Source organism: Anabrus simplex, chromosome 4, assembly GCF_040414725.1.
Source record: "Anabrus simplex isolate iqAnaSimp1 chromosome 4, ASM4041472v1, whole genome shotgun sequence".
In the NCBI taxonomy this organism is placed as follows: domain Eukaryota; kingdom Metazoa; phylum Arthropoda; class Insecta; order Orthoptera; family Tettigoniidae; genus Anabrus; species Anabrus simplex.
Window position 1 is genome coordinate 322,068,687 of NC_090268.1, and position 16,500 is coordinate 322,085,186.

The window sequence follows — 16,500 nt, forward strand, 5'->3', positions numbered from 1 at the left end:
AAAGCACAAAATTGTTGATATAATTGAAAGTGCCACAAAACATCTAGTTTGTAGGTGCAATATTAGCTACTGTTGATAAATCCAATCTTATTCTCAGGGGAACAGTAAAATGTTTACCTCTTAGATAGTGTGAAAAGAACCTGTCCCGGAATAGGAAGATAGGTAAAGCTTGTATTATTTTCCATGTTCTAACTGAACATGAGACATTCAGAGAATTAATTTATGGCCTGGCATGAGCAGTGATAATGTTTTCATTGCCATTTTTTTCCTTTTTGTTGAGAACATGGATGAAAACACCCAGAAATAATTAAGCACTAAGGATTATAAAAGAGGGAAGAAATACTTTGTAGAGAAAACTGATTTTTAAAATTCTTATTACTCACCATTATGTGAAGTTATTAGTGGTCCTAGCTCTTTTCGTACTTGATATCCTCGAAATTCTGAAAATGAAGAGAAAAGCCATTGAAACTAAGTCAAGTTTTATGGGACATTATATCTTCTGGATATTCAAGAGAAAAAATTCTAAATAAGTGCAGAGTTCTGGGATGCTGCACTGTGAGTTTTGAAGGGGTTGATCCAGATACTGAGTAATCACTTGTACAACCTCAAGAATTAATATATTGCCTATAAGCCTCATGCAGTTGTCCTATTCCAGTTAACCTGTTGCTTCCACTTTTCTCATCTTACTTAACTACTGTTTCAGTGTTTAAATTATACGGTAATGCATATTGTTCTAGTTGGCAACACAAACTGTTTGGGAAGTTAAGGTAAATATAAAAATAGGAAACTTTTTAGGAATAGTCATATTGGGTAACATTACATGATGGGTTACTTTATATGATACGTACGTTTCTGAATCAGGATTGCTGCTGATTCTTCACTCAGATCTTCATTTCTTGCCTTTGTCTTCTTTGTCTTCTTCTCCTTTTTAACAGCTGAAATGAGGAAAGCACTTTTTATTACAAATTAAATCATCTTTAAAAATATATAATGTAAATTATTTCACAGACTTCAACTCAACCCTTTTAGGACCAGTCACATTTAAGAAGAGTGCACCTAAAAACCCCCCAGCTGTTTACCAGATGGTTTGGTGAAAGAGACTAAGGTGTGTTTTGAAATTCACTTTTCATAGATCCATAACATAAGTTGTAACTTAGATATGATTTTCTTCCAAGATGTTGAGAAAACTATCCTATCTTTGGTGAGAGAGAGAGAGAGAGAGAGAGAGAGAGAGAGAGAAGGAATTATTGTGAACAAGAGGACTATTTCAAAACATGTTTTAGGTTTATTCTGTTGATGAAATACCACCAGCTGTTGTTTTTAGCTAGTGTAGCCCAAGAACTTGCCCTCCCTTGATCCACCTCAGACAATGAAATAATGCTGTAAAACAATTCATTTATCATCATTGTCATCATCATTTTCCAATTTCAGTTTTCCGGGTGTGGTGTACAAGTGCTTGCCATCTCTTCCTGTCTGCATACACATTATTTTCCAGGACATCTTCCCATCTGAGACCTCTCTCCTCCACAACTGATTTCACTGTCTCTATTTAGCATTTCCTTGTCCTTCCCCTTGGTCTTTTTCCTCAGATAGTAAGGTCAAAGTATTTTCTGGCAGGTTTCTTGCTCTTCATTCTCATAATGTGCCCATACCACTGAAGTCTATGCTTTTTTGTTACACTGGCAACAGAGACCTCAATGCCAGCAACCCTCCTATTTACTTTATTCCTGATTTTGTCCTTTCGAGTATTTGATTCATAGTTTTAATGAATCTTATTTCCATTGCTTGAATTCTACTGAGTCATTGTTTAGTAGAGTACATATGTGAGAATTGGTATGAAGTAGGTGTGTTGATTTTGCATTTTGTGGTATTTCTTGGTCACAGAGTAGGTCTCTGACTTGATTGTAAAAGTTTGATGCTTTCTGTGTCCTGCTGAGTACTGCTGTCGTAGGTACGACATCGTAACTGGTATAAAACCTTCAATTATTGTGGTTGGTATATTTTGGTCATATTTTTATTAAATGCTAAATTACCTTTTACTAGCTGTTACCCACGGCTTCACTCGCGAGGATTTCGTAAGTTGATAAAAATTCATTGTTCCTTGGTACTACACTAAGACATTTTCTGAAAATCCCGAAAGTATACACCTCACCAAAAAATTCCGACTCGTTGGCTGAATGGTCAGCGTACTGGCCTTCGGTTCAGAGGGTCCCGGGTTCGATTCCCGGCCGGGTCGGGGATTTTAACCTTCATTGGTTAATTCCAATGGCCCGGGGGCTGGGTGTTTGTGCTGTCCCCAACATCCCTGCAACTCACACACCACACATAACACTATCCTCCACCACAATAACACGCAGTTACCTACACATGGCAGATGCCGCCCACCCTCATCGGAGGGTCTGCCTTACAAGGGCTGCACTCGGCTAGAAATAGCCACACGAAATTAAACCAAAAAATTGCGTTTCATTTATGCCAGAACCTTTTTGTAAACCATGTTTGTGGCATTGCCTTTTGGGGCTAAGATGATCAAGCTACTTGCAGAGCTAAATCTGGAACATGCAACATGGAACTCTACATGTGAGTAACAGTAAACAGAAAGGGGTTTCTTTATTTCTAAAGGAGATTAAAAATACCAATTTTCACGCCTGTAACATGTTAAGTTTATGAGGTATACTGTAGATATACTAATTTTAAAAACTGCCCCACTCCTTGGCTGAGAGTTCATTGTTGAGGCCTTCGGTTCACAGAGTTCCGGTTTCGATTCTGGGCTGGGTCGAATATTTTAATCGCATGTGATTAATTCTTCTGGCTCGAGGACAGGTTGTTTGGGTTTGTCCCAACACTCTCCTCTTCATATTCACTCAACACACCACATTACCAACCACAACAGGAATATGCAATAGTAATTACATCCCTACACATAGGGTTGGCATCAGGAAGAGCATCCAGTCATAAAAACAGAATCAAATCTACATGTGCGACACAGTTCGCACTCGCGACCCTACAGTTGTGGAAAAACCGGTAGAAGAGAAGAAGATATTCATTTTAAAATATCACAAGCTTTTAAAAAAAATTTCACCCCCTTAAGTGGATTTTCCAGAAAAAGTTACTTCATTTACTTTTAAAAGAGATTTCAAGTACGGCTTATCAATTTTAACATCTGTAACATCTTCGGTTTCTGAGATATATGTATCTTCATATAAAGAATTCAACTCCTTCCTCACTTCTTTTCAAACCTCACCCCTTAAGCGGATTTTCTGTGAACAAAAATTTTTGTTCTTTTATTTTAAAGGAGATTCCAAATACCAAACTTTATGTCTGTAACATGCTAGGTTTTTGTGATATATTGCAGATAATCTCACTGCTGTTGCCATAGTAAAGGCAGTTCATTTCTTTATCCAATTTCTAGAGCAGGGGTAGTGTGGTGCCAATATCTCAATAACGGTTGGTTTTAGGGCCTTAAAACATGGTTTTCAGGCCCATAGTGCTTACCAAGTTTTGTTCTTTGCATCAAGGGGCTTAAAATGATCTTTGTCTTGTCCTTATATGACAGATTTAATATTTTGCCTATATTAATGTTGTATTTTTATATCTCTCCATGTCGCTCCCCCCGCCCCCTCTCAAATTGTTTTGAAAATAAAATATAGCCTATAGCACTGAGGGGCAATCTATATTTCTATTAGTGAAATAATTTTTAGATTCGGTCCTCTATGTTACAAGGGTTGGGGCAAAAGTCATAGCAACTATTTTTTTTCTTGAAGATACCAGTCCGGTTGGAAAATGTGACATATACAGACAAAAGGACAAGGTGTTAACTATGTGTGTGGACAATGAATAGTACTGAAATATCGTAACACACTAATTTATTATGGTAGTATACAGGGCAAGATGGCCTTCCCAGTGCAAAAGAATGACAACACAGTACACATAAAGTTAACATGACAAACCTGGGCCTAAACACCCTCAAAGTAGTCCCCTGCTCCTGACACCACACGCTGACAACGTTGTGGCAGGCATTGAATACCATCTGCCTCAGCATTTGCCGCACCATGTGTGAATCGGGTCACCTGTTGGCGCACAGCATTAGCAATGCCCTCTCGTGTTGCAAACCACCTACCACATAGTGGTTCCTTAATCTTTCGAATGAGATCAAAGTCACAGGGCGAAATGTTGGGAGAGTACGGTGGGTGCTCCTATTCTTCCCATCCCCAATGTCGCAGTAGCTGCCCTACACACTCTGCCTTATGTGGTTTTGCATTGTCATGCAGGATTATTGCACTGTCCACAAGATCCAGATGTTTCTCCCTAACGCCACGTCGTACCTGTCGCACCACGAAGTCCCTGTAGTACTGTGCGGTCACTGTTCTGCCATGTGGAACAAAGCAGCAAACAATGAGACCCCTGACGTCAGACGCGACAGTCACCATCAACTTGACTGGGGAAGGATTCTGACAGACCTTCTGCCTCCTTGGTGATCCACCATGTCGCCACTCAGCGGACTGACGTTTCAGTTCTGGTTCATATGCCCTGGCCCAAAATTCATCGATGGCGATTATTCGTGACAAGAATTGATCGCCGTCGTGTTGCCAATGTGCAAGGTGGTAGAGCATATTGCATAGTGCACCCACCTTTGAACTTCCGTCATTGCATGCGGTACTCACCACGATGCAATTTTGCTCAGTTGCAGCTCATTATGCAATATCCTGTGGACGGTGCGTTTCTCGATCCCACTTGCCTTCTCTAACTCCAGTAGCGTCCATCGTCTGTCTTCATCCAGGAACTGCTCAATGACGGCACATGCCACGTCGGTTCGCACACTGATAGGTCGTTCCAAACGTTGCTCATCACTGGTTGACAAACGTCCTTGCTGAAACTTTCCTACCCACCGTGCTACTGTATGGTATGGTAGGGCATTATTCCCAAGGGCTTTCACTAATTTACTGTGACATTCCATCGCATTTCTCCCTTGGAGAACAGCTATTTTGATGTAAGCTCGCTGCTGAACATGGGTTACTTCCATCTCGCATGACACTCACCAACTGACTGATTTCACAGCCCTCGCTGCGCTACTACCAGCTATCACAGAGCCATCTGTTGTTCTGCATACACACTATGCCTGCAGAACTTCCACACGACACATATACATTTGTGATCCGTTCACATATTTACAAGAAAAAAATAGTTGTCATACCATTTGCCCCAATCTTCGTATTAGTATAGATTTTTTTTTTTGCTATGGGCTTTACGTCGCACCGACACAGATAGGTCTTATGGCGATGATGGGATAGGAAAGGCCTAGGAGTTGGAAGGAAGCGGCCGTGGCCTTAATTAAGGTACAGCCCCAGCATTTGTCTGGTGTGAAAATGGGAAACCACGGAAAACCATCTTCAGGGCTGCCGATAGTGGGATTCGAACCTACTATCTCCCGGATGCAAGCTCACAGCCGCGCGCCTCTACGCGCACGGCCAACTCGCCCGGTTTAGTATAGATTAAATGTTAAATATGAGTAATACATGGTTTCCTTGTAAATATGTATTATAAAATTTGTACAACCTCAAATACATATTGTGTATATGTTTAACCTAAAAATCTATATAGTCAAAAGTGGTAGAAAACTCTATAATGTTCATATATTAGATTTATTCTACTATAATTTGGTATATATGAAGGGTTCTGGAAACTTACTGTAAGGTTTATTATCCATATACATGTAGAGATATTCGGAATGTTGGAGAGATTTTCATGCGTATTGGTAAACAGTAACGAAAGTTCAAGTACTCCATTCAACTAGCTGGTCGAACAATGTTTCGAGTGTGTTCCATTAGAGTGTTGTAAGAACCCTTCCAAAAATTGATAATTCTAGACGGTTGATCGAACAGTATATATATCGAGCTGTCAGTCAGTGAGTCAGTCAGGTTGGACTGGAAGGCAAATGTTGGACTCGGAGTGACTGTTGGGCTCCGACGTGGAGGCGGTGAGTTCAAGAGAGCGTATGTTATAGTGCACAAGTCAGTGTTGTTGATATCTATACTGGTGAGAATCGACTTCAGGGTACTCCACTATTAAGTGTTGTAGTGCCACTTGGTAGTGTGTATAATTGTATGTTGTGACTTACAGTGACAATAAAGTAGTTTACATAAGGAAGTGAACGTGCTCTTGTGTGATATTTATTTCCGTTAAGTAAAATTGCATTTGAGGATGATACTTCCTGCTTGACAGTGTTGTCTTTGTAGATTGTGCTTTTGAGGGAAGTGAGAAACTGATTCCAATTTGGTTCCTTTCAAAAATAGGTTTGAGTTTGTTCCTTTCGTGTTGAAGGTCATTTCTACAGTCTTTGTTTTACTCACCTTCGGCTCAAAATTATTGAACATATAGTTTCATTCAGTCAGTTTTTTCTGTACTTCAGCTTCTATTTCTTGCCATAACAGCACATCATGAGCAAATACCAGGGCATTTGGTCTGCTGTTCATTTTCTTGATAGAGTTTATGATCTTGTTGACAACAGCAGGAAATGATGTTCAAATAATCCAAGAACAGGAGCAAGGGTTCAAAGATCTGGTGAAGTTCTATAAAGTAGACATCCAGTATAGTGAACAGGTTGCCATTAGTGAACAAGCTTTCTGTGATGCCATGATTTGCTATGGACTTCTATTTAAGTTGTGATATAAATATTTGAACCATAAAGACACTCAAAAAGTTACTTGTGACTTTGCCAGTAAATACCTACATAGGTAAGAAATCATTCTCTTCACTAAAATGTCTCAAAACATGAGAGAAACAGTACAGGACAAGATCAACTGAACTGATTGGAACCATTGTTAAATCCACACTAAAAGTGATAAAATATTGAACTATCTGGTGATGAAACCTAGGAGATAGCCTATTCGGCTCAGATAAACTGTTTCAATATCTGAAAATATTGTATTGTAAATAATGTTTTATAAGTTGAAAAACTAGTATATTGGTTCCACCTAGTCGATACCTATAAGTTTACTAGCAATTACCCATGGCTTCGCTCGCGTGGATTTTGTAATTTGATCAAAGTAATTGTTCCTCGGCATTGTACTAGGACATTGTCTGAAAATTCCTAAAGTATAAAAACTCATCCAAAAATTTAATTTCGTTTACCCCAGAAATTATTTGTAAACCATGTTTGTGGTATTAACTTTTGGGGCTAAGACGACCATGCAACATAGAACTGTACATGTGAGAAATAGTCTTCTCTCAAGTCGAAAAAATAAATACATATTTTTTTATTTTTAAAGGAGATTCCAAATACCTATTCCCACAACTGTAACATCTTCAGTTTTTGAGATATACATAAGTATCTCCATAAAAAGAATTCGACCCCTTGATCAGTCCTTCTTCCACCCTCACCCCCATCTAAGTGTATTTTCCAAGAAACAAAAATACGTATTTCTTTATTCTTAAAGGAGATTCCAAATACCAATTTTCATGTCTGTAACAACTTCAATTTTTAAGATATAAGTATCCTCATAAAAAATAATTCAACTATTTTTCACTTCTTTTCAACCCTCCCCGTTAAGTGCCTTCTCCGAAAACAAAAATGCACATGTTCCTTTATTTTTAAAGGACTTTCCAAATACCAAGTTCCTTGTCTCTAACATGTTGTAGACACACCGGTACTCATTTTAAAAATTCACCTGCTTTTACAATTCTTTTCAGCCCCTTAGGTGGATTTTCCAAAAACAAAAAATTATACATGTTTTATTATTTTAAAGGAGATTCCAAATACCAGTTTTCATGTGTGTACGCCTGTAACCCCTTAAGTTTTTGAGATAAATGTATACTTATAAGAATAATTCAACTTCTTCTTCTTCTTGACTTCTTTCCACCCCTCTCCCGCCTTAAGTGGACTTTCCGAAAACAAAAAATACGTGTTTCTTTATTTTGAAAGGAAATTCAAAATATCAACTTTCATATCTGTAACAGCTTCAGTTTTTAACATAAATTATCCTCATAAACATATTTTAACTCCTTACTCTCTTATTTTCAACCCCACACCCCTCATGCCGATTAAAAAACCCCACAAATGTGCGTTTCTTTATTTTTAAAGGAGATTCCAAATACTAATTTTCCCATCTGTAACATCTTCAGTTTTTGAGAAATTAGTATCCTCATAAAAGTTATTCAACTCTTTTATCACCCAACCCCCCCCCCCTTTTCCTACCTGTTAAGTTGATTCCCCCCTCTCCAAAAGCGTGTGTTCTTTATTTTTAAAGGAGATTTGAGATCCAAATGTCTCCATAAAAAGAATTAATTTTTTTTCACTTCCTTTGACCCTCCCCTTTTAAGTGAATTTTCCGAAAACCAAAGATACTTGTTTCTTTATTTATAAAGGAGCTTCCAAATGCCAATTAACACAACTATAACATCTTCAGTTTTGAGATACCGGTACATGTATCCTCATGAAAAGGAATTAAACTCCTTTTTCCCCCCAAAATGCGTGTTTCTTTATTTTTAAAGGAGATTCCAAATACTAATTTTCATGTCTGCAACATCTTTAGTTTTTGAGATATAAGTATCCTCATACAAAGAATTCAACTAATTTTTCAATAAATTCACCCCCTTAAATGGATTTTCCAAACACAAAAGATTACGTGTTTCTTTACTTTGAAGGAAAATTCCAAATACAAATTTTCATGCCTGTAACATATTCAGTTTTTGAGACATAAGTATCTTCATGAAAAGTATTCAGCTCCTTATTTACTTATTTTCAACCCCACACCCCTTACGTCGATTTTCCGAAAAAAACAAATGTGTCTCTCTTTATTTTTAAAGGAGATTTCAAATACTAATTTTCACGTCTGTAACATGCTCAGTTTTTGAGATATAAGTATCCTCATAAAAGTAAACCTCCGCGTGTTAATTGGTTTCCCCCCACTCAAGAAACGCCTGTTTCTTTATTTTTAAAGGAGATTCCAAATATAAATTTTCACGTCTGTAACCTTCAGTTTTAAGAAATAAGTTTCTCCAGGAAAAGAATTCAATTGTTTTACTGTCTTTCACACTTCCCACTCAAGTGAACTTTCTAAAAACAAACAGTACCCATTTCTTAAAAAAAAAGGGCTTCCAAATACCAATTATCACAACTGTAACACCTTCAGTTTTTGAGATATATGTATCCTCGTAAAAGGAATTCATCTCCGTTTTCATTCCCCCTACCAAGTTGATCCCCCCAAATGCGTGTTTCTTTATTTTTAAAGGAGATTCCAAATACCAGTTTTCATGTTTGTAACTTCTTTAGATTTTTTGGTATATATACATACATTATCATACAAATATTTCAACTAATTTTTCAATTCTTTTACCCCTGCCCCCGTTAAGGGTTTTTCTGAAAACCAAAGAATAAGTGTTTCTTAATTTTTAATGGAGATTCCAAATACCAATTTTCACATCTGCAACATGTTAAGTTTTTGAGATATACTGCAGATATGCTAATTTTAAAAATTCACCCCCTTTTTCAGTTCCCCTTAAGTGGATTATAAAAGAAAATATTCATGTTTCTTTACTTTTACAGCCAACGGCCATAGCCGTGTTGAAACACCGGATGCCATGAGATCTCCGAAGTTAAGCAACATTGGGCGTGGTCAGGAGTTGGATGGGTTGCCACGTGCTGTTGGTGGGGGGGGGGGGGGTAAGGGAATGGAGGAGTGGAAAGGAACTGGCCACCCTATCGCACGTAAACTCCAGCTCAGGAACACCTCTGCGGAGGTTCGGACTTGCCTTTGGGCAGAATAACCCTTACCTTACCTTTTACTTTTAAAGGAAATTCCAAATACCAAGTTTCAAATCTGCGACTTCTTTTCACCCTCTATTTATCGGATTACCAAAAAACACAAAAATACGTGTTTCTTTATTTTCAAAGGAGATTTCAAATACCAATATTCATGTCTGTAACATCTTCAGTTTTCAAGATATAAGTCTCTTCATTAAAGGCATTCAACCCCTTTTTCACCCCTCCTAGTGGGATTTTCAAAAAAAAAAAGTTTCTTTATTTTTAAAGGGGATTCCAAATACCAATTTTTACATCTGTAAACTTTTAAAGTATTGAGATATAGATACACTCATTTTAAAAATTCACCCCCCTTTTCATCCCCTTAGCAACGGAATATCCAAAAATCCTCCCTTAGCGAGCACCTACATAGCAATACTAATGTATCCTCAAAATTTCATTTCTTTATGACCAGTAGTTTTGGCTCGGCGATGATGAGTCAGTCAGTCAGTCAGTCAGTCAGTCAGTCAGTCAGTCAGTCAGTCAGTCAGTCAGTCAGGTGATGATGATGATGATGATGACGATGACGATGATGATAATAATAATAATAATAATAATAATAATAATAATAATAATAATAATAATAATAATAATGATAACAATAATAATAATAATAATAATAATAATAATAATAATAATAATAATAATAATAATAATAATAATAATGTTATTGGCTTTATGTCCCACTAACTACTTTTACAGCTTTCAGAAACACTGAGGTGCCGAAATTTAGTCTCACAGGAGTTTTTTTGCATGCCAGTAAATCTACTGACAAGAGGCTAACGTGTTTGAGCTCCTTCAAATACCACAGGTCTGAGCCAGAATCAAACCTGCCAAGTTGGGGTCAGAAGACCAGCCAGCGCCCCAACCGTCTGGGCCACTCAGGCCGACGAGAAAATATCTCTTGTTATCAGCTTATAGAAAATAGGTGTAATGAACAATTTATTGCGAGAAATATAGTGTCCTAATTTAGGTTCCTGTACAATCCCCTGCAGCAACAGTATGGTCATAAGAAGCTTTATTTCATCCTTATTTGTTCTGACCTGGTCTTGATCTCGACTCCTTCGTTTCATCTTACTAAACTGGGTTTTATGTACGATTTCATGCTGGGCATCATTTGTCTGTTCAGCTATGTTCTGGCATATCTTGTCGTAGATAAATATCTTCCCCAGAAAAGGAACAAATAAAAGCGTCTCACTCTTCTCCACTATTTTCTGACTCTTTGGAGGAGAGCTGACTGGTAATTTGCCGCGCTTCATGGGGATACTACATGGGACTTTAATTATTTTCCTCAGTTTTGTTTTTCCTAGAACTCCCCCTTTACATCACAATGGAATTTTGTATCAATGCGGGACCTTCTGTGTCCATTTTCAGTAGAAGTTGATGAAGAACTAGCACTGGTTGGATTCTAATCAGTATTATTGTCTTCACTGTCTCTGTCATGATCGATACTTCCCTCCATGGGAATTTAGAATTTTTCACTTGAACTGGAATCGAAGATGTGTTGTCTTTTTCGCGACTGCTGAACGTTCGCATCAGCTGGGCCCGAACCCTGTACATTCAAGCCTGTAGTACTTATTCCTGGTAAGTTCCTGTCACTTACTAATACCCCTTCGGTAGAACTTACTTCACTATGATCACTATTCTCCCCACTAAAGTTAAAAATTTCATTTATCATGGCCAGTAAATTATCTTCTTCTAACGGTGGGGCCCAGTAATTCCTTTTAGACATTTTAGTGGAAAGAATTTAAGAAGAAAGATCAAATAGAACCCTGGTTTGGACGGAAATGATGATGAATTGTGCCTGTATTACGGATGCGTACGATAATAAATGTTGTGCAACTCGGTAAACACACACGCCAGTCGTGAAGGAAGAATTCAAGACTGGGGATAATAAATCTGGTCACAGTTCTCAAATGTCATCAGAGAAGTCTGTTTAGTATCACAATCTCTAGAAATCCCTCCTACAGCAATATTATTGCATCCAAGGGACGATTAAGTGATGAGCTAAAGCTTCAGCGTGAGGCTATTAGGTTTTAGGTCGTTCTTCCCTGGATGTAAGTTGCGTTCTTTATGATGCAACTTGTGGATGACACATTGGTATTGGAAGAACATACTTGAAAAAATTCACATCAGAGGGCAGACTCATCCAGAATATGCTGCTGAAAAAAAAAAATAAACCTCTGCAGGCAGGCAACTCAGAAAAAAAAAATTGAAACGGCGGATGTATCCGCATTCCCCACCGAGCAAGCTTGTAGCCGCAGATCTCACCGCATCACCCACCGTACGGGTTAATCTAATGAACATGTCAAGGGTATGAGCTCCTTTTCTTCTTCTGTATTTGTCTTTTTCCACTTATATTCACTTTTGCCTTTCTGTCTCTTTTCTCTTTGTGTGCTTATCCAGATTTCCTCTGTATCCTACCTTTCCTGATTAAGATTGAAGATTTATCAACATGTTCCCTCAACAAGGATTGATTCCTGCTTTCCTCATGGAGCTGGGAAACAGAAACAAGCTCATCAGAACTGAGAATGAATGGATATAGAATTAGGATTGGTGAGGGGAGAGCCAATCTTTGTGAAGAGAGCAGATTATAAATAAAAAATATAAAAAATCATATTTGCCCCTGTCTCTTATTTCTGTTGCTCTTTCTCTCTCTTCACACTGATCTGTCCTTATATTTAGTTCTAACATGCAGAGCCAATAATTTCTTATACGATGTGAAGCTCACCGTACGTTTCATAATTTATCTGCAAAAAATGTTCATTATCTTTCACTGTAACAATTAAAATAAGGAAATGACAAACCAGCACTACTGAAAAGCACTTAGGAAATGGAGTTAGTGGTGATATTCTGAGCTGGTTAGTAACTGAAAGGATAGGCTTGCTTTGTTCTCAGAAATGGGGGGAAGTACGAGCAGGGATGAGGAAAAAAAAAAGTTGGAGGAGAGCTGGAAACTGCTTGTGTATATGTGCCAACAGTGATGATCTCATCGTCCACCTTACCTTTTCTAATCAGTAAGGGAGGATGCGTGGAGGAAAAATCAGATTTTTGCATGGATTAGTGTGGTGAAAATGGCTTGTAATGCAAGTATATCAAAATGTAGTGAGATTCCAGTAAATAGGTGTAAACCTTGTGACAATGAAACTGAAGAATTAATGAAAAAATCTTTTAGTGTGTTAAGTTTTCAAGAAAAATAGGAACTAATTTCTAGTGGACAACTTACATCATCAATACCTGATATTATTCAGTTTTGTTAAACAGGCTGCAAAACAGTAAAACTTAATTTTTATATTTCTGAGTATACGGAAATGCCATGGGTAAGTGGGTGTAGAAATAAAGTGTCCTGTTGGTCATGTTTATTGTTTTGCAATCAAACATATACAGCAGAACCCTGTTTATCTGAAATAAAGGGGACGGTGCCACTTCAGTTGGCACGTTTTTTCAGATGACACATGGTAAATATTTTCAGAAGTCAAATGTTGAAATAAAAATGCACAAACTCTGTTAAGCATAGGTGCATACTGTGTATTAACATTAAAATGTTTACATAATGTCACTCATGATATAAAATCAGTGAATTTTTTCTGAATTTTCTTGGTGCAGCGCTGTCGTGTAGCTATGTCGTGCCACCATTTAATCAACAATACATCAGCTGGTGTAGATTCATTGCTTTGTTCAACAAAGCGCAAAGCAATCCCAAATAATGAAACAATTTATTTTGCAATGGGGCAAGAAAAGCATTGGAACTACAGTATAAAACCGCAAGGCCAGTGGAACGACTTTGGATGAAAGAAAAATATGAATGGAGAAGGGTCGCTGGACTTCCCTGGTTTCCTAACAGAAGCTGCAGTATGGTCCGAGCAGTAAACACGATGAATCTCCCGCAACTGAAGCAATGTTAACCGCAGTCTACATAATCTTCATGATGAATAGTAATAATAATAATAATAATAATAATAATAATAATAATAATAATAATAATAATAATAATAATAATAATAATAATAATGCAGTAATGCTAATAATTCCTGCTTAATCAAGAAAAAATATATCATGGAACGAACTAGGCGGTAAGAAATTGTTTTGTTTTATGCTGCACGTCCATTCTGGTATAAGTCATGATATAAAAATAGGGTTTGCCTAGTAGCTCTCAGCACATATAGCAAGAGAATTACTAATATCGATGGCTAAGAACAAGAGGGTAAAAACAAAACATTAAAATAAAGTCGTGCCAGAGCATTTCGGTTAAGCTGGGTTTCAGTTAAGTGAAGTTTGGTTAAGCGGGGTTCTACTGTATTTGCAATAATGAACGTGTGCTAGATTTAAATAATTCAGGAAATGTTCTGTGTAAGCTTCTTCAAAAAAAAAAAAAAAAAAAAAAAAGGAACACACTGCTGCTTTAATTTCACTACAAGAGTTTGAAAAGTCATATATTTATTTCATTTTTAGTATATATTTTAATGTTTATGAAAATAGCAACACCAAGAAGGAAACTTATGATTGAAATGAACTTTATACCACAGATTAGAAGTTTACAGAGCCGTACATGACCTTCGAGCTTGAGTATTCAGTATTTTGTGTAGCCTCTATGCGCTGCAATCAGATCCTCTGAGCATTGTAGCATGGAATCAAAGAGGTTCTGGGTATGTTCCTGGGGGAATCTCCCTCCATGCAATTTGTATGCAAGTCAACAAACCATTGACACTGGTTACTGGAGGGTCTTGACGAACAAGTTGTCAACCAACCATATCCCAGACATGTTTGATGGGTGACATATCAGGTGAACATGCAGGCCAAGGAAGCAATGGTACCCGTCATTCTTCAGAAAAGGCTTGCAAATTCCTTGCCACAAGTAGCCAGGCATTGTCCTGCTGAAATGAGGGATGCAGAGTTACCTGAAGGAGGGGGAGTACCTTGGGCTCTAAAACCTCCATCATGTAGTGGTTGCTGTTCAGATTGCCTTCAATACATAGGAGGTGAGATCTGTTGTTGTACCCAAAGGTGCCCCAAACCATCACACTTGGAGTTTGTCTGCTATGCTGCTCAACAGTGCAGGCTGCCAGATTGCAGTCACCACGGTACCGCCAAGCACGTATACGGCCATCACTGTAGAACAGGTTGGAGTGGGACTTGTCTGAAAACACTACATTTTGCCACTCAGCAGACGGCGTTGAACCATCGATGCAGACTGGTTCATACCTGTTGCAGTGTACTAGTGTCGACCCAACACTGTGACAAAGCTGTATAATTCATTATGGCTATGCGGACAATATGGTGGTCATCCCATACTGTGAACATATTGCGTGGTCTAGTACTCGCTTTTCATTCTATGCCACCTCTCCACTGGCAGCTCAGAACATACCACTTAGTCTTCCCAACCCAAAGATTGTAACATTTTTGTAACACTGCTCGTTCATCTGAAATCACCCAGAACAAATTGTGCTGCTTTCCTTTGGATCTTTTCCAATTCTTGAATGAAGTAATCTTGTTGAATGTCCCATACACTAATTGAGGTCTTACCAGTGATTTATATGCCCTCTATTTTACATCCTTACTGCAACCCCAAAATACCCTTGTAACCATATGAAGAGATCAGTAACCCTCTAAGCCTTCTCCAACCAGGACAGTATGTCCATGAATTGCGGCAATTACCAGTCAGCTCTCCTCCAAAGAGTCAGAAAATGATGGAGAAGACTGAGACGCTTTAATTTGTTCCTTTTTTTGGGGAAGACATTTATCTTAGGAAGAATATATATTGTTCAAAATCAATGAATTCACCATCTGCAGAGTGTTTGACCTAAACATCTCCACCAGATCAGGAGAGTATATAGGCTAAGTCTTTCATATCTGTGGATGAAGATGACAAAAACACTTAGCAGTGAGTTAGTGGACAATCATCATCTTCATTTCCTGTTTCCAGCTTCCCGGGTCAGATTGTGAATCAAGGACCTCCATTGCTGCCTGTCTCTCCACCACTCTTCTCCATTTTTAAGTGCATCTTCTGTTTTTCCTCCCCTGTTCTCTATGCACTCCCACACTGATTCTGTCCCCCTCTTTTGGGGTCTTCCTGATGGTCTCTTTCCTGTTAACTTCACTGAAAAAGCTTTTTTGGCACTCTCACTTCTCCCATTCTCATCATATGCCCATACCACTTTAGCTTTGTTGTTTATATCCTGTCTTGAAGTTTCAAGATTCCTGTCCTTTTCCTTATATCTTCATATCTAATTCTATCCTTTCTGGTCTTGCCCTCGATACTTCTTAGGAATTTCATCTCTGCTACCTGTATTCTACTCTCCTCTCATTTTGTTGTAGTCCACGATCCAGGTGCATAGGTTAGTATAGGTTCATAACAGGTTGAATATAATACTTTCTTATATTTCTTTGGGACATCTTGGTTCCACAAAATACCCCCTACACTCTGGTAGAAGCTGTTTGCTTGTTGCATTTTTTTTTCCAATTTCCTCAGTAATCTTTCCATTTTCTGTGATCACACTTCCCAAGTACTTCTCCCCTTACCTGAATTTCAATTACTCCTAGCACATCCAGATGCATCCTTTTTGCTGACTCAGCCAGTTCTACTTTCTTCCTTCCATAAGCCCCATTAATACTGATAGCTCCCTATCAAATTCCATTTCGTTCGCCAAGTTGTTTCCTAGGAGTACCTCATCTGTCAAATGGGAATGGGACTCCGTTACTCCCAT

At 38.1% G+C, this 16,500-nt stretch overlaps 1 protein-coding gene across 1 annotated transcript in view; it reads right to left on the bottom strand.

The window, feature by feature from the left end:
- The window catches only part of ninaC (STKc_myosinIII_N_like and MYSc_Myo21 domain-containing protein ninaC), a 373,628-nt gene that overhangs the window by 145,318 nt on the left and 211,810 nt on the right, over nucleotides 1-16,500 (bottom strand). The window contains exons 21-22 of the mRNA XM_068227259.1: nucleotides 849-935; nucleotides 384-440 (exon numbers count right to left, since the gene is read on the bottom strand). Of these exons, the coding sequence (XP_068083360.1) occupies nucleotides 384-440; nucleotides 849-935 (144 nt within the window). The remainder of the gene's footprint in view (nucleotides 1-383; nucleotides 441-848; nucleotides 936-16,500) is intronic.